The sequence below is a fragment of the Oculina patagonica genome, chromosome 5 (assembly GCF_052425735.1).
Source record: "Oculina patagonica isolate OP01 chromosome 5, crgOcupat, whole genome shotgun sequence".
Lineage (NCBI taxonomy): Eukaryota > Metazoa > Cnidaria > Anthozoa > Scleractinia > Oculinidae > Oculina > Oculina patagonica.
In genome coordinates, this window is record NC_135762.1 from 25,384,709 (window position 1) to 25,410,304 (window position 25,596).

Consider the following 25,596-nt stretch of genomic DNA (forward strand, 5'->3'; position numbering starts at 1 on the left):
TGGGTAGGAATGCTCGGCAGAAATTTGAAAAAAAAAATCCCAAAAAGTCACCAGAATATATTTTTTGGGCATGACTAGGGCAAAGGGGCACCAATTCAACCAATGAAACACCCTAAAAAGTACGACGACTATTCCGTGAAAAATGGAGACTCTAACCCCTCCCCCATCCTGAGTAGGAAAGTGTTATGTTAGTAATCAATAATTTGGTCCGTGAGTGAGGTCAAGAAACACCTGAACATTTCTCAACATGTATAACAATGGCTAATTAAACAGTTTCACAGCCCGAGTTAGAACCTCGGGAGAAATTTATTTTTAGCAGCAAACATTTTATCATAAAACATAGTGGTTACTGCTGTAGATACAAACTGCTGTAGCTATAAAATGATTATTGTACCCTACAAATCTTGGTGCACATTTTGAACATACTGAATCTTACATTAAGGAATAGAAGTTGCATTCAGTGCAATTGGCCGTTCCGAAGTTGCGCAGGGAACTGGGGCGAGTTTCAAATTTTAAGTAATCAATAATCTGACACTACCACATGAAAGACCAAGGTCCATAACTTTGTCTCTGTTCATTTTAAAAGCTTCAAACTTGGTCAAATGACCAATCTCGCCAGGATCTTTCATGTGGTGGTGTCAGATTATCGATTGCTTAAATTTAAAAACTTGCCCCAGTTTCCTGCGCAACCTCGGAATGGCCAATAAGGAATTACTACTTTTTTACACTCCTAAATCAGTCGAGTTAGCAGAGGACACACAAAAAGATACCCTTCTACATTATACAAGACAACAAAATTAGCCGCATGCAAGCTCACTACGAATTCATCCTTAAGACTGTGAATGTTTGGGTATCACAAGGGTCCTTATGGCCCACAGACAATAAACAACACAAAAATGGTTCAAAGACAGGAATTTTGGGTTAGAAAATGATGATAAATATAATAAACAATTTGTTCAGTAAGAAAATGTTGAATATGACTGCACTGCTTTCCTAAATTCTATTTTTGCAACCTAACTGCTTGCAAAATTGAGCCTATTCATAAAAATACCAGTCCACAACATGAATTTCTCAACTTCTGGCTGAGTGACCTGTATGCATTATTGTACAGTCATGTGAAACAAAATTTCTACCCTAAATTCTATATTTTTTTTTTCTTCCACTGCTGTCAACTCGACCAATGAACAAGTTTTTAAGTCCCACTCTGACAATTGACCAAGTTCTGCAAACAAACATTTTTGGGAAGCTTACATTTTTATACAAGAGTGATCAGTTATATGAACATATATCCTGTGCTATTCTTTATATGGCAACCATAATAAATATTAACAAGAAACTGGAAATCATCAATGTAACTTGGAGCAAGTGGATTCAAACTGTGTTTCTCCTCGGAAGCTTCTGATTAACTTCAACAGTAGCAAGGCATCTGAGTGTTTCATGCATAATCCTCCCTTCCTGTCACACAATGCTTCTTCTTTGGGTCACAGCACGCCCCTCTTGGAGCATGGTGAAACATAAGAAGCAAAATTAAAAGTTACAGAAGGAGGCAGTAAGGCCTATTTCAATTCTACACATAAACTTCAAAATTCACAGAGACAACTAATTATGGTGAGAGATTCATCTTCGTTAAGAATGGAATTTCATTTTCTCCGCCTGAATTTCCTTGGCTCTTTTCAAGATTGCTTCATTTTGCTGTTGAATGCGTTGAATGCGTGCATCAAGTTCTCTTTCCCTGACAAGGTCTGTTGAGCCTTTAGCTGTTGATTCCTTTTTAGTACTTTCGTTGGTTCTCTGCAGATTTACTTCTTTCTGTGGTTTACTTAGTTGAATGCGTGCATTGACTTTCCTTTCCTTGATAATTATTTTTGTTGGCTCTTTCACTGTCAAGTCCTTTTTAATGTGAACTTCACTGGGGTCTCCTTTTTTCTCCAAAAGTCGAGATCTCAGGTCTACAATAACAACAAAAGGAAAGAAATTAATGTCAACATGTTAGTTCTACTTAACAGCATCAATACATTTTAAAGCAGACATGTGATGAGAATAAAGAAAAACATCAATTTGGTGATATTGTCGAGTGTATTGATTTTATGAGTTCGAGTTGAAAATTTCGAGTTCGAGTTGAAAGTTTTCAGTTTGAGTTCGAGTTAGAATTTCGAGTTAAAACGAAAAATTCGAGTTTGAGTTAATGAAAAATCCAAAAATATCAGAAAATAAATAATAAGCGACAAGGTATTTGTATGTTAATTTACTTACAATTGAAGATGAACTTTCCACAGGCGGACGAGTGACCAAATACAGGAGCTGGCTCCTGGAGAGCGATAATTTAATGAATATATAGTGTAACCCTTACATATATAAAGAGCTAACCGTAAACAGGCTAACCAAAGTGCATAGTAGGCTAACCAAAGTGCATAGTAGGCTAACCAAAGTGCATAGTAGGCTAACCAGAGTGTAGGCTAACCGGAGCGCATACCTTGTTGGCTAACCGAAGTGGGCTTTCCGCCATCTTGGATTGCAGACGAAAGCACATGTTTGCTTTGCATTACCGCTGACCAAAAGAAGTAACTCGATCTGTTAACTCGGACACGAGTTTAACTCGAACTCAAAACTTCAACTCGAACTCATGAAATGGACCGTGTATTGTCTTGAAATAAATTACATTTTCTGTAGTGCGAAACAACTAGGAGCATAAGCTAATTCACCTGGATGGGATGCTAGTCTATCACAGGTTACTTCCAGGATTTTGCTAAATGGAGACTCATAAAATTTCCTCACCAATGGGAATAAACGTGTATATAAAACAAATTTCTCAATTTTGATTGATACTGTGCATGCCAATTTGTCACACAATTGACCATATTCACGATAGCCGCCATGGTGGTTTTCATATTATAATGCAAATTAGCGGCATTTTCTGCCAGGGGGCAAACATTAAAATAATGCTATTTCTCGGAAAAGCGGCTTGTCAAAAAAGTGAATTATCTGCGCCAAAATGACATTTGAGATCCAGGATATGGAATAATGATTTTATTATTGAGGTAAGTTGCACGATAACTTGACTTGTTAGCTACGCAAGCCGTTTCATTTTTATGAAAGTGCCAAAGATGGGTTCTTAAAACTCAGAATATTTTTTAAAGCAATACTGAAACTAAAGCATTGTATGAAGAAATTGTCAGACATGATAAGAAACCGGCTGAAATTTGTCTATTTAAGCTTAATTGCCCTCTCAGAAATAATGTGCCTAATTTGCATTGTTAAGCAAAAAACAAACCTGGCGGCTATTGTGAGTAAGGCCTACTGATATGCAATCACGTGGGTGTCCAATAATTTTACTGCAGCCCTCCAAGTTAAGACCATTTTAGTCACCATGGCGACTAAAATTTGAGAGCTGGCGACCAAAATTGAGAAGAAGGATTAAAAGCGTGAGCTTAATTTAGCGACTAAAATTTTTGACTGGCAACTAAATTTGAGCAGTCGGTGGCCAACCATGTGCTTTTAGATTGGTTCTTTCTAAATGTTTTTGTACTGTTTGGAACAGGGATTGAATAAACATGTACCTTTGACTTTTTCCCTCAAAATAGGTTCTGAAAAACTTTCCTTACCTTGAAATTAATTATTTAGTTTCTAGACCTTGTGCTGTACAATTTAGAAAGTAATCACGCTTGTTGTTTCAATTTGGCTGATTACTCCCTAAATTGTACTCCGTTCAGTCCAATTACTATAACAAATAAACATGTACACTGTATTTCAAGACCAATGATCTGCCGTTGATACATGCATAAAATTGACCTTGTTAGTAAAGAATGACAGTCTCCAGTATTACACAGACCTTTGGGTTGCTTGATAATTATTCCATCCACATCTCTTTGGATTGTGGGCTTTGAAACCGCTTTACTGCCATTAGCAATCTTGAGTTCAATCCTTGAAGACTTGGCTTGTTTAACTTTTACATTTTTTTCCTCATCACCTCTGTCTTGAGTCCTTATTTCTTTTTTTGGTGACCTCGACAAGGGCCTCGCATTTATTTTCTTTTTAATGTCAAGACGTTCTTTAACACTGCTTCTGATACTCTCCTTTTTCACTGGTTTAACAGCATTTGATTTGACTTCTTTTTCTGTTCTACTACCCCTAGGTCTTGAGTTTGACCTTGAGCGAGAACGATAAGGCCTACTTTCTCTGTCTCTTCCTCTGACACTAGAAATCCTATTTTGTTTTCTTTCTCTGCTACGACTCCTTTGATAACGATTTTCATTTCCTCGGCGTGTTCTATCTGTTGATGGTGAATGTGACCTTCTTTTATTAAATCTGTCTCTAGATCTGTCACGTGAGCGTTGATCTCGGAATCTGTTACGATATGAACGCGATGAAGTACGAGATCTTTCAGGTGAATGAGAATGTCTTTTTCTGTCATTGTCTCTGGAATAACTCCTTTTCCTTTTTGAATTTTCTGTGGGTATTTTATTTAAACCTACTTTGGACTTCACTGCTGGTTGATTCTCCTCTTCCTCCTCAAAATCACTGTCTTCATCCTCGATACTTAACTGATCAAAGTCCATTTTCTCCTCACTTTCAGCTTTTGTCTTGTCCTCTGTCAATAACCCCTTTGATTCCTTCTCTCCAGAAGCCATTACCTTGCTTTCCTGGTTGACAGCTTTGTTTAATACATTTTCATTGCCTTTCTTAGCAGGGCCCTTATCATTTCTTGGCTCTTTAGCCTTGTCCACAGTCTTTTCCTTTGTCAACACTTCCTGAGTGCTGTCTTTTTTAAGGTTTGATGAAGTCACAAGTTTAGGTTTCTCTGCAGTTGAAGGCTTTGAGCTTGTGGTTTTTGCAACTGTCTGTGAAGGCTTGACATTTAAATCCACAGCTTTGGCAACTTTTACAATGTCCTTTGGTTTTCCTTTAGTTACTGGTAATACCTTTGTCTTTGTTTTGTCTGATGAAGTAGTAACAGATGATGCCATAGAAACCTTCTTCTCCTTTTTATCAAGACTATCCACAATCATTTCACTTTCACCTGCACTTTGATTTTCCTTTATCGTTTCAGTTTCCTTCGGAACTTCATCATCACTTTCATCATCACTCTGACTGACAACAATACGTTGTGAAGATGTCAAATGGTGTTCATTCGCACTTTCATTATCGCTTTCCTCCTCTTGGTTCAATTCACTGTTACCCTCGACTTCATCCTCATCCCCAATTTCCAAATGCTCCTCCATGTTGGCAGCTGACACTAAAGATTCATTAGCTATAGTGATGCTGATGTCATTAAGTATGTTGATTTCATTATCTGAGACATGCAGATCATCCTCCAATGTTTCTGAATTATTTTGCAAATTTTCCTCAGTGTCTAAATCAATATCTTCATCAGACAAAATGTTGTTTTCCATATTATCTTCGTCGCTTAAAACATTGTTTTCAATATCACCCTCATCAATCGAAACATCATTTTCACCAACTTCTTCTTCGTCAGTCAAAATATCATTGTTTTCTTCATCAGTTGCTACATCGTTATTTTCAACATCGTATTTGTCATCGCCTTGATCTGAATCTTCGTTCTCGTCCATTTCCTGATCATCTCTAGGAGAATCACTTTGAAACTTTTCCTCACTTTCTGCAACATCAACATCTGAGTCACTGTCATTCGCTTCAGAATCTGGGAATGTCTGCTCACTTAAGTCAATTTCCTCATAATCTGTACTTGAAGAGGAGAAGCTTGCCTGTCTCTCTAGGGCAACTATTTGCAAATCTGATTTATCTTCACGCCCAAGACTTACATGCCGAGTGCTGCTTAAATCTGCTGCAGAAGATCCGGATTTTGCATAGGAATTCTACAAAAGAGAAGAACATTGTATCACAAACTGTAAACATATGAAAAAAGAAAAACTTTTAAATTACTTAAATCCTTTTCTTACTTTTGTGCCTAAGCTCTTTAGGGCAGCCAGCCGCAGTGCTTCTAAATCATCAAAGTCTTCATCGTCATCATTATCACCAATACTTCTGACAATCCTCCTGTTTTGTTGAGACTTCAAGACAAAAATCAACAATGTGGAAGTAAGATTAAAGATAGGTATACAAAGTTATAACAGAGCTAATTGATTATTTTAGGCCATTTGTTTTATGTACAAAAAACTTTTCTTTAAATTGAACAAAACTGCAAAATAACCAAGGTAGCAAAAGACCAAATATGAATGCCAAAGATCTTCAACATGAAATTCAAAAGTGCAAGGCTTATTAATATTGGTGTACAATCATACGTAGTCGCCACGTCTAACTGGCCTTTAGGTCACTTATTTCAGGTTAAAACAAAGAAGGACCTTGGAATAGACTTTTAAAACCTTGGTATGGAATGCACCCTGGGAAATAAGAACAGCAAATTATCTAAGGCAACCTTTTTCAGATCTAATCATGTCTAATGGGTAGGCTTATAGTTGACTTTCTACAAATCTACTTTTATTAACCACAGAGACAAAGGGTGTCTTTCCGGTCATTTTGTTCTGTTGTACAACAAACTACATGGAAAATATTAGAGTAACTAGAGTGGAACACAAGCTTACAGCGAAAGTTATTTAACAAATTAACCAACTCACATTCATTACATATAGATAGCGAACTCAATTAAATTTATCGGTTAGATAATATCTGGATAATATTTAAAGAAGATTTTGTTAAAAGAAACACTTCTTACGTTGCCATAAATTATCCCATGAAACAAAGTTTTCAGTTTAATTTGACAACTAGATTTGCACAGTACGCATGCAAGCTCACCTCGTATTCGTTAGAGACGTCAACCCTGTAAACATCCCGCCTGAAAACGTCGTAATCATTCTAAAGGTAAAAAATATGTATGAAAACAAAGTACTGACATCTTAACTTAACCGAATTATATTGTTATTGCCTGTTGTTCTGAGGGAAAATAATTATACCTGCTCAACGGCGTCCATCTTGGAAATTTCGCTTTTGTCTCTCCTGCGCAGAACATTGCGCATTTTTCGGTAAGTGAACCGCTGGCAAGTAGGCGCGGATAGTCCTCTAAAGGAATCTTAGGAATTTCCTACAATAATTTTTATCGGCAAGTACCCCGGATGTAAGGTGTGTTTTAACTTTAAGGGCTTTTAAAATTTCACGTAATTCGCATAAACGGCCAAGTGTGATATGGAAGAGTTGAGGGTGGGGAAGGGTATGTTTTAGACTCCACTGTGGTCAAAGAACCCCACCCACCCCTTCCCCATTTGCTTATCCACGCCAGAAATGAAACGAAATCATAACACATCCCATTTATGACCACTGAATTGTGACTGATGACTACAGGAAAAGCTAGATTTTGGAAACGGTATTATAATACACTGAGCAGGTCATTATCGCGGTTTACACAGCATGCATGAAGCAACTTGGAGTATTTCTAATCCCCCTTGATGGGATGCTGGTCCATCACAAGTTCCCCCCCCCCCCCCCTCTCTCTCTCTCTCTAAGAAAACAACATGTCATGTTGCCCCGGCCAGGGCTCAAACTCGAACAATCACACTAACCTTTAGGCCACCGTGCCTCCCATAGGTTTGGGATTTATAAAAACATCCAGAGGTATACTATTCAGATTACGTATTATACAAAAAATATTAAGATTTTAATTCCAATATAGGGCTCCCCATGCCAAGAGCAAGAAAAAAAAAATTACTAGCTCTCTGCATGCACTGCGGACCTATGATGTTATGCGTTAGTGTACATGATATGGCTGGGTGTAACTCTTTTTACATCTTCATGGGCTATGTACTCCAGGATTACTTTTAATAGAGGGGGTACTTATTTTCACTGGGATCATTAATCCTTGGGTAGGGACAAGACATGTGGCAGGCCATAGACCACTGGTAGTAATTACTGATTGAGCAGTTTTCAACACTTTGGGTTTGGCAGTCACAAAACAAGTTTTCAAGCATATTTTTTCAATAAAATTTAACCAACACCTTCAGTTTCACGTGCATAGCATTTTTGGGGGCTTTCTATCGACATTCATCCTTCAACATGCTACAAGAACTCACACTGTAAGCATATAGTTTTCTATCATGTTATTTTTGATGTAGAAAAATAATAACAAATGTTGCAAATGGTGTCAATTTTAATTTAACAATTTTTTGTTTTCCCCTGTGCTAATCAATACATTATTTACCAGGGTTTTTAAGATTTCAAGTTTATAATCATGTAAAGACTTTACAATGATAATTATGTACACACAAGCAGTTTGACTACATAGATTACAAAAACCGTTAGTTCTTCAAGTGAGTGCAAATACCACAAAATCTATCACTTATTTACAATACAAAACACAAAAACTGATGTGACTTTACCTCACTTTGCACATCAAATCACTTATCGGCTTAAGAAAATATATTGTTACAAAAATATATTTCTAAACTTTTTTGTTCTTAACTAGTATTTGGCTAGATTTTGCTGTTGAAAGAATAAGTTACGTTTATAAGCTGCAGCAATTTTCCAGAAATTGCATTATTATTGTTTGAAAGAAGTTCAATTTTGTGAAGGAAATCTGCATAGTATGTAAAGCCATGGAGATGAAGCACACAATGTATTTCTTGATTTATCCACTGCAGCTTACACAAGCCTCGGGATTTTTAAGGGAGCAAGCGATAGCTTCTTCTTTCTGTGCTTTGGTCTTGGTTGACTTCTTGAGGGATTCCTGATCCACTGTAAACTGAATCGCATTTGCAGCGGGGCGTGTGCGCAGGTAATACATTCCTGTCTTGAGGCCCTGGAAGATTAATTTACAGAAATCTTGAGATTAGACAGTTTGGGTTAAGCCCTAGCCAGTGTCACTGCATTGCATTCTTGAGCAAGACGCTTTACTCTCACTATCTTCACCCAAAAAAAGAGTTTCTGGCAAAACGTTTGCAGAACCTTGCAAAATACTGGAGGGTAACCTCCAATGGACTTCAGGGCACTCAAAATTAAATTTCTTTAAACTTGAATTTCAGCTTGCTTACTCAGGGCAGTAATATGCTTTTCTTAGTTTACTTTTTGACAATTTAGTTACCTTGCCCATTAGGAATACAGCACAAAGGTTACTTGCCCAGCAGAAAAATCTACTCAATAGCAAGACACCTGGCAGCATCATGTTTTTGAAAACAGGCTAAGCTCTGGAAGTGTACACCACTTTGGCTGGACTGTAGTCTAAGTCAATAAGCACCAACATGCATTGAATTACCTTTCCCCAGCCATAGAAGTGCATACTGGTCAGCTTGCCATAGTTGGGTTCAGCGAAGAACACATTGAAGGACTGACTCTGGTCAATGAATGCTCCTCTGTCAGCCGCCATGTCTATGAGAGTCCTCTGGGAAATCTCCCAAACTGTCTTGTACAGTGGCTTAAGATCATCAGGGATCTCATCAATATGCTGAAAGATTTAAAAAGTTAAGGTTACTGAGTAATTTGGCATCACAGAAGTAAAGAAAATCTGGACTGCTACAGCGAGGTGTGCTGGAATGAGATGTACCGTATTTACCCGTGTACAGTGGAACCCCGATATAACGATCTTCGATATAACGATATTCCCGATATAACGATGAATATGTTATGTCCCGGCAATAGTAAAATGTATGGGACGGAACCCCGATATAACGATTCCTCGATATAACGATATAATTTTACCGCCTCCTTGGCATATCGTTATATCGGGGTTCCACTGTATAATGCGCACCTATGTATAATACGCACCCTATTTTTGGACTATTTTTTGCTGTTTTTCGTGTTCGGTTAATTTATTCATGGATCAATTTACAGTCAACTCTCACTATAACGGACACCTTCGGGACCACAATTTGTGTCCGTAATAGAGAGTCCGTAGTAGCGGAAGTTCTTTTCAGTGATTCTTATTCCTCGGGACTTTAGTTCTTGTCCGTAATAGCGGGTGTTCCTAATAGCGAGGTGTCTGCAAGGCGAGAGTTGACTGAATTTAACTTTTCATTGGTACAAAGTTTTACTCTTCAATAAAGATCAGTGATATTTAAAAAACATTTAGTTTCTTTGTTTTTATGGTTATTAAGCACACAATTCCAAACAAAGGAATTCAGTGTATAATACACAAACGCATTTTTGAGGCTATTTTAGGTGAAAAAAGTGCATATTAATCACTGGTAAATACGGTACTCAACATCAAAAAAAGCAGCAGGCCACAATAAGACAATCAAGAGGGGAAATGGGAACTGGGATTTGAGCAAATTTTCACTGGAAAAATGAGATTTGCGTCACTGGGACTGGGAATCACAAACAAATAAACAATGGAACTTGGAATGGGATTCGGAAAAATTTGCTTTTCCTTGGCTTTCCAAAAAATTCTGACTTTTTGTGACCTGTGGAGGCCAGTTACAGAATAAGAAACCATCTTTGTGTTGTCTTAAAAAATAAATAAATGTGCTATACAGTCGAAGCTCTCTTAACGGACACTCTCGTAAGCGGACAGCTCTACTTACGGCCACCTTGTTAGAAACCCCGTTTTTTACTCCCATACAAACTCTGTATTTTTACATTCTCGTAAGAGGACATTCCCGTAAGCGGCCGCGGACACTTTCCGAGATTACGACTTAGACTTTTTCTTTGTTTTTAAGCTCCTGTAAGCGGACACCGCAAAGAAAATCATATAAAAACCTCTGTATCTTGTATTAATCAATCAACTTCACATCGCCGTTCGTCACAATGATTTTACTGTAATTACAGTATCATATTTCAGTGTTTGTTTTGCCGTCATCCACGTCCGGTTACATTTCGAAACACCACTAACATGCATATTACCATTATGTTAGCTGGGCAAGCTCCCGTAAGCGGCCATCTATTCCATACACCTCTAGTGGCCGCTTACAAGAACCATTCTCGTAAGCGGCCAGCTCCAGTTACGGACACTTTTCTTGCGTCCCGAGGGTGTCCGCTTATGAGAGCTTCGACTGTATTTATTTTTCTTAACAGTGTAAATAAAAATTACCTGAATTGATCCGTTAGCAGCCACAAGTTTGTTTTTCAATGTTTCATTCCACAGTCCTCTCTCTGTCAAGTCCTTAAGCAGATGATGGTTCACAATCTACAAAACAAAAGACATTCTTTAGATTCAAGGCCGTTTTAAAAGTTCTATAAACTAGGGAAAGAAGATGAAAAAAAAAATGACCCCAAAAATATATTTATATCCATGGCAAAAAAGTGCCTTCTTATGACTTCTTATGAATTTTATAAGAATCTATCAAAGTAATACCTGAAATTCTCCTGAGAGAACACGTCTTGAGTAGATGTTGCTCGTGTATGGCTCAAAAGACTCATTGTTACCAAGAATCTGTGCAGTGGAAGCTGTCGGCATGGGTGCCAACAATAAACTGTTCCTTATCCCATACCTTTAAACAACAACAAATACATGTATTAATTAATAATACAGTGTAAATTGATCCCCGCTATACATTACACAGGCTTCGTACCCTTTTTCAAACAATTTTCCAGGACTTTTCCTTTCAGGGCCGGGTTGTTCAAAGCACGATTAAGCTAATCCACGATTAGTGTGAATTTTGATTTTAGTTTTTTAACTTCTCAGTAAGGTTTTCTGTTTCTATTTTTTCTGTCCTCCATTTTTGAGGTCAACTAATCTCAAACTATACAAAACATAAGCAATAAAAACAATTTTATACACGAGAAATTGAACCCTTGATAAACTTTTAATCCTGGGTTAGTGTTAATCGGCTTTCGAACAACACGGCCCAGGACTCTAAAATTCACATTAACCATTTCACTATCAAGACTTCAATAAATTATTATTTCTCCTTATCTATCACTATCTGAATATTTCTTATGTTAGTTCTGAGAATGTAGTTGTTACTCGAGTTTAACAGATTTCCAGAACTTTGCAGGACCAGGTTTTTTCCAGTGCCACAATGAAATTCCAGGACTTTCCAGGTTTTCCAGGACCCTTACAAACTCGGTATATTACTTACTTTTTAATGTCTGCCTTGAGTGCTGCCCAGTCCCACAGATCTGAAGGAGTTACTCCCCAAAGATCATACTGAAGTTTCTTTAAAAGAAACACAAATAAACATTAGATTAAAATAAATTTACTCTACAAGCATACTACTTACTTCAATGTTCTGATATAAAACTAGCATCCAAATTATTGTGGACACATGAGCATTAGCTCTCTCTTAAACTTGTTAGATGTCCTTTTCTATTCATGATTGAAAAAAAAATGTTACTACGGTTTAAAAATGTTCCTAAAATTTGGTAAAAAGTCCCAACGTTTCGGCTAACTTCAGCCTTCATCAGGGGAAAGTGACTAGAAATTTGTAAAGAGCATGTTTTTGTACTATGCAAGTCGGAGCTAATAATGTTTTGTCCCTCAAGGCTAAATTTAAAAAATCGTGCAGCAGATGCATGCCATCATGGTTCAGCTGATTCTTACAAGTGTTGATTTCCCATGCTTCTAAAATACGTCTGTTACACCAATTTGTACTTGTGCACATTGAAGATTCCCAGGAGATGGTGTGGCCAAAACACAAACAATGTTCTGCTAAAGCTGACTTGTGTGAGTGTTTGTTAGTGTTAAGGAATATGTAGAGGGATTGTAAAAAAGGGATATGGAAAAAAATAAATAAGATTTTATTTTTGATTTAAGATAGCAGTGTACAACCAATAATTATGAAAAAAAAAAAAAAAAAAACAGGTTAAATTAATTTGTACCCCTTGGCTTGCAGGAGATCCTTCATAAGTTTCATAGACTCCCTTTTCTTTGGCCAACTGGCAGGATGCCTAAGAAATGTTAAACATGCAGCATTGATTAGAACTGAAACATACTTTATTATCACAAAATAATCATACAAACGTGTTTCAGTGATAACAAAGATAAAGAAACAGATATATTAAAAAATAGCTAGAGAATAAAAATTATTTATATTAACAGAACTTACTGTCAGTGCACCATAGTAAATTGTCTCAAATATTTTTTTGTTCAATTCTCGGGCTTCAGGGCTTTCAAATGGATATCTCATTAGGATGAAGGCGTCAGCCATTCCCTGGAATTGAAATAAACACATAATCTGTTGTGAAGTTGAACTCAGTATCAGCTAAATAAGTTAGATCGCAAAGGTTGTTTACATGTACAGGTAGGTGATAATGACATTTAAGGTCTGTTGCCTGTGCTAGAAATTTAGGAGTCTGGTTTGAAGAAAAAAGTCCATGTCTCCACATATCACCAAGGCATATGCATGCAGTAGTGTGTTCTTTCATTTGCATAATATTAGAAGAATTAAGAAATATCTATCTGTGGATAGTCTACGTACAATTGTTCATGCTTTTATTACCTCTCGACTGGATTATTGTAATAGCTAAGCTTAATGTATGGACTGCCAAATCTTTAAACTTCCAAACTGCAGCGTGTTCAAAGTGCAACTGCACATATGAGGCCAATATAGGTATGTGCCGCCCGATAGGGTATGGTTTTTGAGGTTCTCGGTCCTTAAATAGGGTATCATTTTTGCTCCTTTTGGCAATGTGTTCCCGGTGTGATCCTTAGATAGGGTACCTAAATTCTATAAGCTAAAATAAACGCCCAGCTAAATGAAAAAAAAGGTATCTTAAAACTGAATTTTCTGTTCAGGTATTAGTAAAGCGAATTTATAAAGATTTGCGTCTTGCCGTGCGCGGTTAGCCGTTATTTGGGTCATCACAAACGCTTCTCCTCCCCTTGAATAGGGTATCATTTTTCGGTTTTGGGCCTTAAAAAGGGTATCAATTTTCGCTTTCTTTATCCTTAAAATAAAATAATAGGGTTACGGTTTAAGAACCTTGGCGGCACACCCCTATCCGAAATTTATGGGAGTACCCCCCCCCCCCAGGCCACTGCTAGACTTATCATGGACATTCCAAAGTACTTACATATAACTCCAGCCCTCTATGAGCTTCATTAGCTTGTTTATTGAATTAAGTTTAAGATTTTAATTCTTACCTTTAAATCAATTTATGGACTCGTGCCATCTTATCTTAGTGACTTGGTGAAAGTTAAGCAAAACAGCTCATACTGGTTACGCTCAAATAGTAGCCTATTATTAGAAGTTCCACAGAAGACAATGCGCTCAACACTTGGCAGCAGGTCTTTTACTTCTACTGCAACGGCTTTATGGAACAGCTTGCTGGCTGACCTGCGTGTTATCATGACACTTGGTGTTGTTAAGAGTAAACTTAAGACATTTATATTTAGATCAGCCTTTTAATGTCCTGTAACCAGGTGGTTGATTCATGATTAAAAATAAAAGCCAACTCTGGTTTAAAATTGTTGAAAACATCATTATATTTTACCTTTAGGTTTTTAGTTAGTTTTAGCTTAGTTTTTTATCAAATTATAGTTAGTATTTTGTTGTAAACACGTAAATATAATGTATAGCTTATTTATATAATTAAATACTTTTTATTGTTTTTTAATTACTGTTCCTGTGAAGCGCTTTGATCAGAATATGTTAAAATCGTTGTAGAAATTGTTAAATTATTATTATTATTATTATTATTATTATTATTATTATTATTATTGTTATTATTATTACAATGTATTATTATTATAAGTTTGTCTGCTTTAACAGTTTATCTCTTATCAATAAAAGTAAAGTCCCCATTCGAGCCTATGGTCAGCTTAACAAATTTATGTTGCATGAAGTGACTAGGAATATTTCTAATTTTCCATGGATGGGATGCTAGTCCATTGCAAGGTTACCAACCCCAAGTATTTTTTTTTATCCCCAAGTATTAAATTCAGGGTTACCACCCTATCCCCAGTATTACAAGGTAAATTCCACCAGGATGAAGAGAGGCACAATGAGAGTTAAATAAGAGTCTTGCCCAAGAACACAACACAATGACCCAGCCTGGGTTGGAACCCAGACCTGGTGTCCGACAACTTATCATTGGGCCACTGTGCCTCTCACTTGTGTCAATAAAATCCATATGAAAAAGATGTTGCTGAATCAGTGACACAAAGTACTATGATTTTTTTTTTCAATTTTTTTAAAGGGGTCCAACCCATGAGAATACCAGTGAATGTTTTGGTCAAATTTATCAATATTTTTACCTGTACTCCAATGCCAATTGGCCTGTGTCTCTTGTTTGATCTTTCAGCCTGAAGAAACAAAAATAAAAACATCACTCAAAATAAAATAAGGGGTCTACCGTACTTAAAGAGCTCCATCTACAAACAATAAAAATTAAAAAAAAAAAAAAAAAAGATTTCAAAACTCACCTCCTTTACTGGATAATAGTTGATATCAATAATCTTGTTTAAGTTGCGTGTCACCACCTGTCAGATAAATCAATTAAATCAATGTATTATTTAACTTGATAAATCCATTGTCATATGCAATATTAAGTCAGCAATATCAACTGTTATTTTGAGAATTTGCATCTATTTACCTGAGTGACCTCAAACAGCTTTTGGAAATTAAACTGCACTGGACTTTCATCAGTCATAACAAATTTGTTGAGTGCAAGTGATGCTAAGTTACAGACAGCAACCTGAAATAAAGAACAGAACATTTTTCATGTTACTAACTATTATCTCCCTGAAACATCCAAATTAAATTGCTATCTTTTAGTTGTCCAAAAGAGTTTGAGCCACACCAAGGAAACCAATCTTTGCTCAATCTTGGCTCAAGGTTTTTTGGTTACGGTTTGATTCTAACTTTATAGTGAAACATCCCTCTCCTTTGCATATGGCAGTCCCCCTCCCCCAACCTCCTACCCTGGGCTTCAAAGAGTCTGATTCCAGAAGATCCACAGATAACCCAGTAAACAGATTCTGTGTGGGTACCCTGTGGAAGATCCATACTGCCTCTGTCTGTTAAAAATTTCATCAGGACATTTATTGGAAAAGACTATCTTTCATGCAAAATGACAAGTAGCCACAAAAGACGCCCATCTTTAACTCACAAGTAGCTAAGTTAAATATAAAAAAAACTATTCGAAACTTACTTCATCTGGACTGCTGTACTCCACAATTTCAGTGCAAAGATTGCTGCATTTGATGGTCCCAACATTCTAAAAGTGAAAAAAACAGTTCAAGTTGTTTAAGTGAATAGGCCCTTGGTACAACCCAGCCACATGGTACAAAATTGGCATGCTGGGACCCAACAACAAAGATTAAGGCAAAAATGACAGAGAAAAGAAGACGATGATTATGAAGAAGGTGGAGCGGGGCTGTCGTTAAGGGCCATAACACCTGTTATGGGAAAGTCCACTTTATGTTACAGGTGAGGATGTTAATTGGTGTCATGTTGCATGTGTGTACAAAGTGGAATGCTAGATTTAAGTTTAATGCAATGGCTACTACAGCCCTGAAGCTAACATAGAAGTGGTCATGCTGATGATGATGATGACGATGATAACAATGATGATGACAATAACGATGCAAAGAAGGAGGAGCAGGACTAGCAATGATGATGATCACTCACCTGTTGGTTACTTTTTCTGTTGCACGCATCTTTGTACAGCATGTATGGTGTGCCTGTCTCTATCTGCGCTTCCAAGATTGCAAACCAAAGCTTCTGAGCTTTGATTTGTCGGCGAAACTTTCCTTGCTCCTCATAGCTGTTTCATAAAAAAAAATAAAATTTGAGATTTTTCAAGAACATAAAATTGATTTCCTATCATGAAATATTAGAGAAATCTGTCAGTCTGGGAAGTACATAATTATATTTTTTAATTCTAAAGTCATGAGCAAAACTCACTACAACACATATTTTAGTATTAACCATAGCAGCCTTTTAGAGCATCCAATAATGTGACATATAAATGATGTGCAAATACTTAAGTTGAGAATAAAAAGTTGATTGACAAGCCTTTACAGGGTTCGTACTCTATTGAGCTTTTGAAATTTCATGACTTTCTATGACCTTTTCATGACTTTTCAAAGTTTTCCATGATCAATTTTCTTGGAAATGGGCAATTCCAGAAAATATCCATACACCATGACGGACTGCTTCAATATTTTAACCCCCCTTGCCTTCGGAAATTCCAAAATTCATTACCCCCCCCCCATGCCCTCGGAATTCCATAATCCTTAACCCCCCCCCCCCTCCCGTTCGGATTTTTCCTTTTTTCTTTAACTCCTTTACAATTCCCGGCAGGGTTCGCAAATATGCCCAATTTGGCGTATTTTACATCAAATTATTTCAAATGACTCAATCTGTTACAGAGTGAAAATGTAAAAAAATAAGAGTTTTCTCCTTACTCTTGTTCAAAAGATACAACCTACATTAACTTTACATTGCCCCAAACTGGTACAGAACATTAAAATAACAATATCGTGTTAAGTATGTGTGTACTTTCGGAAGAAAATACGATCGAGTGCACTGACATATCCGCCATCTTGAATTTGAGCCTTCGAGGTCAGCAGTCGCTCCCAATCCCACGTGCTTCAAAATGGCGTCTCGAAAAAAGCGTGGCAAAATAGTTTCGCGCTCCACTGAATGTGCTGAATTTGTTGTGGATCCGCTTCGAAAAGAAAAAAGAGTAAATGAAGACATTCATCAACGTTAAGGCCTCTGGAGCTTGATGTACAACCCACATTTTATTGGTTTTCTTTTGTAAATGAACGCAAACACACGCCTGATCGATCGATATTTGACTTGTATCCTGCTTCTGCGACGCGGTCGTCAGTTCATGCTTTATTTACAAATGAGTAATCCACAAAATTAGCATTTCAAGGAACACACTTTTGTCTGTCTCCTCTGGAAATCCAAGATCTGGAACTCCCCCATGCCTTCGGAATTCCAATCGTAAGTATTCCCCCATGCCCTCGGAATTCCAGTTTAAAGAACCCCCCCTTGCCCTCGGAATTCCAAAAAGCCGTCCGTCGTGGTGTATGGATATTTTCTGGAACTGCCCAATGTTCGGGTACGTTTTTACCCTTTTCCTCACCAAGAATGGCCTGCCTAATTTATTTTGTTCCTTCAATACCATTTTCCATGAATTTCCATGACATTTTAAATTCCATGACTTTCCAGGCCTGTAGAATGAAATTCTTAAATTCCATGACTTTCCAGGTTTTCCATGACCCATACAAACCCTGCTTTATATAAATTATGAACTAGAGTAGCACACCTTTCATAAAGCTTGTCAAATTTTTCTCCCCAGCAGTCCTGTAGTCCAGGACACTCGTTGGGGCACATCAGGGACCACATCCCATCGCTCTCCACACGTCGCATGAACAGGTCAGGAATCCACAGAGCATAGAACAGGTCACGTGCACGCTAGAAAAGAAAATATTACAATATAACAAAGCCAGGGGTGTAGCTAAGAAAACACTAGGCCAGCTCATCAACAAGCCCAGCTGGCTTTTCTGGCCTTGGCAGCTCTAAACATTTTCCTTAGGCTTTGTTTTCATGTGAACTTTTAGCTAGACTTAAGTTCTTTTTCAGCCGGTGAAATAAGCCGGCAGCCAAACCTTTAAGGGAAATCCCTGTTAAGCAAAATACTGATACAGATTAGGGAACAGTAGCTGGGACTAATTAATGACTTCTTCTCAAAGATGTGCCATGAAAGAAATTTTTTCGAGAAAGGGGGGGGGGGGTTGAAGTAGAAGAGGGTGGCTTCTATTAATGCAACATGGGTTTAGCAGCAGGTACAGTAAACACCGGCGTGTATGAATTTACAATTTTCTAAGTTTGGCAAAATAGGTTCTTGTATTTGTGGGTAGTTATTGGTAATTTAGGCTAAGTAGGTTCTTAATATGGTTCTTAATTTCTAAGGAGGAGCCATAGTTTTTGACTGTACGAGAAGAAAAAAATGGGTTTGGTCCTTAATTATGCAGCATTTATTCATAACTGTATTGCTTCAAGCCTCATGCAAGGTCCAAAGAAGACAATTAACTTTCTGGGCTTGAAAAAAAAAATGGGAAAACAAAAACATAGTTTATTTTTTATTAAAAGACTTAATGATATATTTGTACCTGTTCCTCTTTGCCTGTGTTCTTTCTCAAGTCCAAGAAATCAAAGATGTCGCTGTGCCAGGGTTCAAGGTAAATGGCAAATGCTCCTGGTCTCTTGTTACCTCCTTGGTCAACATACCTTGCTGTAGCGTTATAAACACGCAGCATTGGTACAAGACCATTTGAGGTTCCATTGGTCTGATTAAAATAGAAACAAACAAGGTAAATCCCTTTAGATGCCATTAAATGTAAGTTAACAGAGTTAAAAAGATAGACTGCCTACGTTCCCTTGACAGTCAACGGTGTTTGTGATATACCCATACGCCAAGGCCCCATGTGACCAGGACAGAGACATGTTGGAAGTCATTACAGTGTCAGTGTTTACAGTTAGTGTTTTGTGTGAATCCGTCTTCAAGGCTGTTCCCCCCCCCTTCCCTCCCTCTTTTTCCTTTGTTTAATCAGTGTGATGGGTGCTTGTCTCCCCTTCTGGGTGGGGGCTCATGGCTGAGTTACCAGGATTTGCCAGCCATGGCAGCAGTCTCATCTCGGAGCTGGCTGCCAATAGTTGAAGCTCCTGGATGACTCCATTTAGCGATGCAGTTGTTAATTTTAGTTAAGATAACAAATTTTTAATCTGAATTGATACTTTAGTTCATAGAGCTTAAATTAACTTAACTCTTTAGTCCACTAACAAAAAAACTGTTAGCAAGATTTCTGAACAGGCTTTTAGCCAGGATGTGACAAGTCATAATTGTCAAAAAAAAAAAAAATTCAAAGGAACCAAGACCCACCCTCTTGGGGGTCCAGGGACAGCCTGCCCCAGAAAATGTGTAAAATTGGAAGAAAAAAAAAAGATTTAATTTAATTAATTTATTTCAGTTGACGATTTCCAACTTAACCAAAAATTAAAAAACATTTTTCGAAAGAAGTTCAACAACCCTGCAACCCAGATGTGAAACCCTTTACAGTGTAATTTCAATTATAACAATTTCCAAATAAACCAAAAAACAAGTCCCAGATAGAAAGTTAAAAATCCAGAAATATGAGGTAACTTTCTCTAAAAAGTGGTCATCCACAGGAATCCCATCTGCCTGAAATCCTGTTTCTGACCCTCAAATTGACCTTGGAAAAATCTATGCAGTTAGTCTTCTCACCCCTGCTATGTAGCTCCCAGAAGCTCTGATATTGTGCATGTTGATACCAATTCCTCCAGCTGATTTGGAAATTCTGGCACAAGTTGTCAGCGTTTCATAAATGCCGTCAATGCTATCGTCTGACATTGTCAGTAAGAAACAGCTCGACAGCTGTGGTTTACAAGTGCCGGCATTGAACAGTGTCGGCGACGCATGCGTGAACCACTTCTCAGACATCAGATTGTAGGTTTCAATGGCAGCGTCGATATCATTCTGGTGGATTCCAACTGAAACTCGCATCAGCATGTGCTGTGGTCGCTCGGCAACTTTGCCGTCAATCTTAAGTAGGTAAGATCTCATCAAAGTCTGCAAAATGTTAAGAACATCTTAAATTTAGCAATGTGGAAAAGACAATTTAAACAGGCAAAAATGGCTGTTGCATACCTTAAACCCAAAGTAATTATAGTGGTAGTCGCGATCATAAATGATGGCAGCATTGAGTTTCTAAAAAGAGAAAACACAAGCATTTTAGAAAATAATTCCACTGTGTAAACATAGTATAATGGTACCAGTCTTTACTTTTCCGCTAAGCATGTTTAAAAAAAGTCACCAGTGTTTGAAAATAAATTATCTGATTGTAAGTTTAAGCTTGGTTAAATAATATAGTGAGAAACATATTCCACAGTTAAATGACAAAAGCCATGCACAAAAAATTCTGAGTTCTCTTGACCAGAGTTAAACACATGACCTTCTGGCACACATCAGCCACTCAGACACTCTTTTGCTGAGCTACAGAAAACTTGCACCAATGTCTATTAAAAATAGTGACTTGTCTTTGTTTGTTTTTTAAAGAACAAATGAAGTTAACAATCATTTTTTCACTTACATCAGCATTCTTCATAATGATTTCATGAGTATCCTTTGAGATCAGTGGAGAATGTTTGCCATTCTTTGGGTTGACGAAGTTGTACAGAGCTGTCATCACCTCTGTAAAAGTATAAAAGAAAATTGGCATAAATGTATCTGTACTACAACCCTCCAAGTTTATTTTTTTGCTTAGTAGCCATTTGGCCACTGACTGTACAAGTTTGGTCGCCAGTGAAAAATTTTAGTCGCTAAATTAAGCCACGCTTTCAATCCTTCTTCTTTATTTTAGTCGCCAGACTGGCGACTTCAGTTCCAATTTAGTCGCCAGCTCCAAAATTTTAGTCGCCATGGCGACTTAAATGGTCTTAACTTGGAGGGTTGTACTAGTTAAATAGAATTAAGTTTAAAGTTTTCTCAAAGTTGTTCATGTCAGGTCAACAAGGGATAGAAAGGGGGGAAGGGGTCTTGTTCCATGAAACCCCTGGGGGAGCTTTCATATTGACATAGCTCCTTTAGTTCTATGACTTTTTTGCTGACTTCAAATTAATCTATTTTCAGTAGCTTTTCCCAGACTGTGGCAACCAGAACCCTGCATAAAGTTTGTACACAATGAATAACAGTTGGGAGGCATACCCAGGGGCGGATACAGGAGGGGTGGATAGGGTGGATATCCACCCCCCATTTTTCAGTAAAAAAAATTTGAAATGTCACTTTATTTGAAAAAGAAAATAAATAAAGAAAGAAAAATTAGCTCTCGCTCATGTCTGGTTGTTGTTACGCCACGTTTCGCCGTCTGCCGCCACTTAGGGTTAGGGTTAGGGTTAGGCCCTAATGGTCTGCAATCCACCCCCCTTTTGAAATCCTGGATCCGCCCCTGATACCATCTATTTACCTGGGTGGACACACTTTCATCCATGCTGTAAAACTTATCCTGGTATACTACAGTAAACACCCGCGTGTAAGAACCTACAATTTTCTAAGTTTGGCAAAATAGGTTCTTGTATTTGGGGGTAGTTATTGGCAATTTAGGCTAAGTAGGTTCTTAAAAAGGTTCTTAATTTCTACGGAGGAGCCATAGTTTTTGATTGTACGAGAAGAAAAAAATGGGTTTGGTCCTTCATTATGCAGCATTTATTCATAACTGTATTGCTTCAAGCCTCATGCAAGGTCCAAAGAAGACAATTACAGTCTATGTGAATCTGTCTTTTCTTTATTTGTAAATACAGTTTGGGATGTTCTGTTAAAAATGTTCATAAAAATTTTCTATAACCCACATATAAGAACCTGCTGAAATTTGCTTGGCTAAACAGGTTCTTATATTTTGGGGTATTAAAATGGCAAATTTCTGCCAGCAGGTTCTTAAACCACTAGGTTCTTACACGCGGGTGTTTACTGTACTATCTACAGGTCTCTATACCATCTATGACATAAACCTACCACTGAAAACCTTCTCTGTTTCCTTGTGAAGATTTGAAACTTCAATCCTGGCTGCAAGAATGGCATAATCAGGGTGTACTGTTGTCATGGAAGCGGCAGTCTCGGCAGCCAGGGTGTCCAGCTCTGTCGTTTGCACTCCCGGGTAGATTCCATCTATAACTTTCTTGGTAATTTCAAACTAAATCATAAAAAGTTTAGAAAACACAGTATGGATTTATAAATTTTTACTAGTAATGCAGAAAGTCAAATATAGTTTTACAATCTGTGTGGTTATGTTTATAATGTGGTTTATTTTAGGCAGCTACAAATAAAATGTATGTGTATGACCAGGTAAACTGGAAAATTATCCATATTCTTTTGGTTATCTGTACAGCATCACATCTTTATTCCATTAATTAAGATGCAGTGATTTGTTCACTGCATTATTACATAACTATTTTATCAAAAAAGGCTTTCAAAAGAAGAACAGAAAGCTTTATAAATTCTGCATTAATTTTTCAATTCATCTGTACATAAATTAAAAAGTACAATGTACACATGTGTGGTACGCTACTTTGGTATGCCGGCAGTTATACATTTTCGCGCCTTCCCTAAAAAAGGTGTCACGAATGCTACAGAATGTGTACAAATTCCTGGCAAATTTAGAAATACCCGATTGTTAACATCGTCAAAGCAAGCAAAAACTATATTAAGTTCCCTCGATGCGGACATATTGCAAAAATCGATTATGTTGCGCTGTTCAAGTAAATGAGCAAGATATATGTCGTGGTCTTAACAAAATTGAACATTTCTCAATTATTAGCATCTCATAGATTCGAAATCGCAACAGCAATGCTTAAAATTGTGTGGAAATAGATTCAAGGCTACAAAACATCAGTGAAGGACTAATATTTTGTGATTGCATGCACGTTTGCGAATTGCGCGCGAAAATCGTCTAAACCTGCGCAAAGATGACAAAAATAATAGATATCCTAGTGATTTGATGGAATGAAACGGCGAAACTATCGAAAACTATCGAAGAAACACAAGTAATTTGCAGAAATCTACAGATAACTAGTTCAGTTCATTGTTCATTTGGCGCCAAAAGGGAAGCCATTGTACAACCATGTCGATTTCGATCAATTGGTTGCAACGAGCTTCAAAGAACAACTCATCTTACCGTTTCTACAAACTCAGACAGGCCATAGCTCTGTCTTGAGATCCGAGCAGTGATTTTGTCCAGATAAATCTGTTGGCGCTTTTTATCTGAAAGAGGAAAGACAATCAAGGTTTAGCATGCAGCAGATTACAAAATGGCGGCCACGAACCGCGGTCGTTCCAAGGCAAATGCACAAAACTTACTGCGTTTGACTACGTAGGTGTGCATCGATTCAGCTGAAGTCTCATGCTCTTGATTGTCAGACATATTGGAGAGAAACTACTAAAGCTAAGAACAAAGAAAGAGCGAAATATTAAAGATGAAAATCCAAACCGAAGTTGACCTTGTGCCGAAGGGAGGAAAAGTGAATCGATTTTGGCGCCGAACGGGATTTTGAAGTGATCAAGTTTTCCCGCGTATGACCGTCAGCAGCCAATCAGGGAGAGCATGGAACAAAAGATGTCCTAATACGGATAACAATGTGGTTTCCTATTCCTTTCCATTGTATTGAGTCTTCCATTCTGTTTTTTTTTTATTCTTTATTCCCAGAAAGTACATTTTGTGAGAAAGATTGCGTGACAAGCCCAAAGAACGTCTGAGTAGGACGCTAGAACGGTCTAAAAGCTAGTGTCCACTAAATTCGCAAAATCAGTAGTGCCTTTGTTTTTTGTTTGTTTGTTTTTTCGTTTTAATATTCACTTACATGAGAAAATCATTTATACAAGAAAACCTGAAATCGCACCGGCCTACGTACAATAGGTCTATTTTTGCTACCCCGTTGCAAAACAACGTGAATTATTAAATCAATTGAACTCGGGAATGACAAAATTACCAAATAATTTGCAACAAATTTTTGTTGTACATAAGTAATCAGTCTTAAACTGAGTAAAAGAGTTTAATTTATTTTTCATTCATCCAACCATTCATTCATTCTAATTTCATTCATTCATTCATTCATTCATTCATTCATTCATTCATTCATTCATTCATTCATTCATTCATTCATTCATTCATTCATCCCGCGCATTCGTTCATTCGTTCGTTCGTTCGTTCGTCCGTTCGTTCATTATTTATTTATTTATCTAATTTTTTTTTTCACGCGGTGGGTTCGGCCGAGAGAGACTTGACGGGTCACGGAGGCCGGAATATTCATTCTCCTACCCAGATCTCCACATTGGGCACTGGCAAGGCAGCCAACTGACAAAACAGCCAGGGGTGACTTGAGTGGAGTGTTCGCGGAGGCTCCGTCCGAAAGGGTTGTCTTTTTTGGCCGGGGTCATATAAAAGGGTAGAGTTTCACATGTAGGAGTATAGAAAAGGATAGAGAAACTGTCATTTATGTATTTAACGGGAGCTTCAGATCAAGTGAAAAGTTTAGAAAATATATGCAGAATCACTGCTGAAGGTATATGAAAAGATTTCCAGTTTCTGTCGAAGGTACGTAAAATTGGTATAAAAAATGGTCTAGACCTCGGGGAAGAGCACCCTCGTATAAACATATTTTTAAGCCCCCCCCCCCCCCCCCCCAGGTAAGACAGTGAACTCATGACTTGTCCTGTGAATTGTAGACAACTTGCTTCCCACTGGTGAATAAATGATTGCTGGCCATTGGCAAATCACGATGTTTTACGAAACCCGAAATTTTTTTTAGGAGAAATTGCGAAAAACGAACTGGTCGCGACTTCGAAATCAGGCTCAAACCATCCGGCATGGCAATTTTTTTTAACTTCGAAGTCTTTATACATTTGTTACAGCCTTTAAATTAATGCGTGTGTCAAAACCATGATCTCATCAAGCTCCTGGGGTCTTAATCGAAACTGACTGAGTTTCTTAAAAGTTTTGTAAATAAAAAATGTCTGATATATGTGTGTAGTGATGGGGGGCCGGGAGTTGGAGGTAAATATTGAGTTTCTGCTACGCGCAGTTATTAATTTCAATAGAGCTTGAAGAAACTAATCTAAATTGTAGTCATAAAAGCCAAAAATGCAATTCAAGCAACGCAGGAATAAAGTAAACATTTACTGCCAACTGCCAAGTTGCCTTTTTATACAAACATTTTCGCCAATTAACGTTGTGCT

The 25,596-nt window shown here is 37.5% G+C and overlaps 3 protein-coding genes across 3 annotated transcripts in view; all 3 read right to left on the reverse strand.

Annotated features, from left to right (window-relative positions):
• Positions 1–265: 265 nt before the first annotated feature.
• Positions 266–6,983, reverse strand: LOC144653539 (uncharacterized). The gene is made up of 5 exons (XM_078513557.1): positions 6,927–6,983; positions 6,769–6,828; positions 5,916–6,026; positions 3,830–5,831; positions 266–1,949 (listed from the first exon to the last, which is right to left on the reverse strand). Exons 1-5 carry the CDS (start codon positions 6,942–6,944, stop codon positions 1,627–1,629), a joined length of 2,514 nt encoding a protein of 837 aa, XP_078369683.1. The 5' UTR covers positions 6,945–6,983; the 3' UTR covers positions 266–1,626.
• A 1,112-nt stretch (positions 6,984–8,095) lies between these two features.
• Positions 8,096–23,877, reverse strand: LOC144653547 (ribonucleoside-diphosphate reductase large subunit-like). The gene is made up of 20 exons (XM_078513575.1): positions 23,722–23,877; positions 23,540–23,625; positions 22,381–22,558; positions 20,963–21,063; positions 20,521–20,580; positions 20,098–20,442; positions 18,965–19,141; positions 18,118–18,266; positions 16,467–16,602; positions 15,988–16,053; positions 15,430–15,531; positions 15,260–15,316; positions 15,092–15,139; positions 12,942–13,046; positions 12,715–12,783; positions 11,976–12,052; positions 11,249–11,384; positions 10,985–11,080; positions 9,215–9,403; positions 8,096–8,761 (listed from the first exon to the last, which is right to left on the reverse strand). Exons 1-20 carry the CDS (start codon positions 23,783–23,785, stop codon positions 8,591–8,593), a joined length of 2,412 nt encoding a protein of 803 aa, XP_078369701.1. The 5' UTR covers positions 23,786–23,877; the 3' UTR covers positions 8,096–8,590.
• The window catches only part of LOC144653540 (dual 3',5'-cyclic-AMP and -GMP phosphodiesterase 11-like), a 260,413-nt gene continuing 256,458 nt past the window's right edge, over positions 21,642–25,596 (reverse strand). The window contains exon 24 of the transcript XR_013570760.1: positions 21,642–21,817. The gene's annotated coding sequence lies outside the window, so the exon portion shown is untranslated. The remainder of the gene's footprint in view (positions 21,818–25,596) is intronic.

What these genes read in the sequence shown, in the direction of transcription:
- LOC144653539 (XM_078513557.1), bottom strand. An exon ending in TAAAGAGCTTAGGCACAAAA is followed by an intron (nt 5,832 to 5,915) that starts GTAAGAAAAGGA and finishes TCTCTTTTGTAG; the next exon opens with AATTCCTATGCAAAATCCGG. An exon ending in AATTATCAAGCAACCCAAAG is followed by an intron (nt 1,950 to 3,829) that starts GTCTGTGTAATA and finishes TTGTTATTGTAG; the next exon opens with ACCTGAGATCTCGACTTTTG.
- LOC144653547 (XM_078513575.1), bottom strand. Translation starts at nt 23,785, where the DNA reads ATGTCTGACAATCAAGAGCATGAGACTTCAGCTGAATCGATGCACACC. An exon ending in AACAGAGAAGGTTTTCAGTG is followed by an intron (nt 21,064 to 22,380) that starts GTAGGTTTATGT and finishes ATACTTTTACAG; the next exon opens with AGGTGATGACAGCTCTGTAC. An exon ending in GATCTCCTGCAAGCCAAGGG is followed by an intron (nt 12,053 to 12,714) that starts GTACAAATTAAT and finishes TTTCTTTTAAAG; the next exon opens with AAACTTCAGTATGATCTTTG.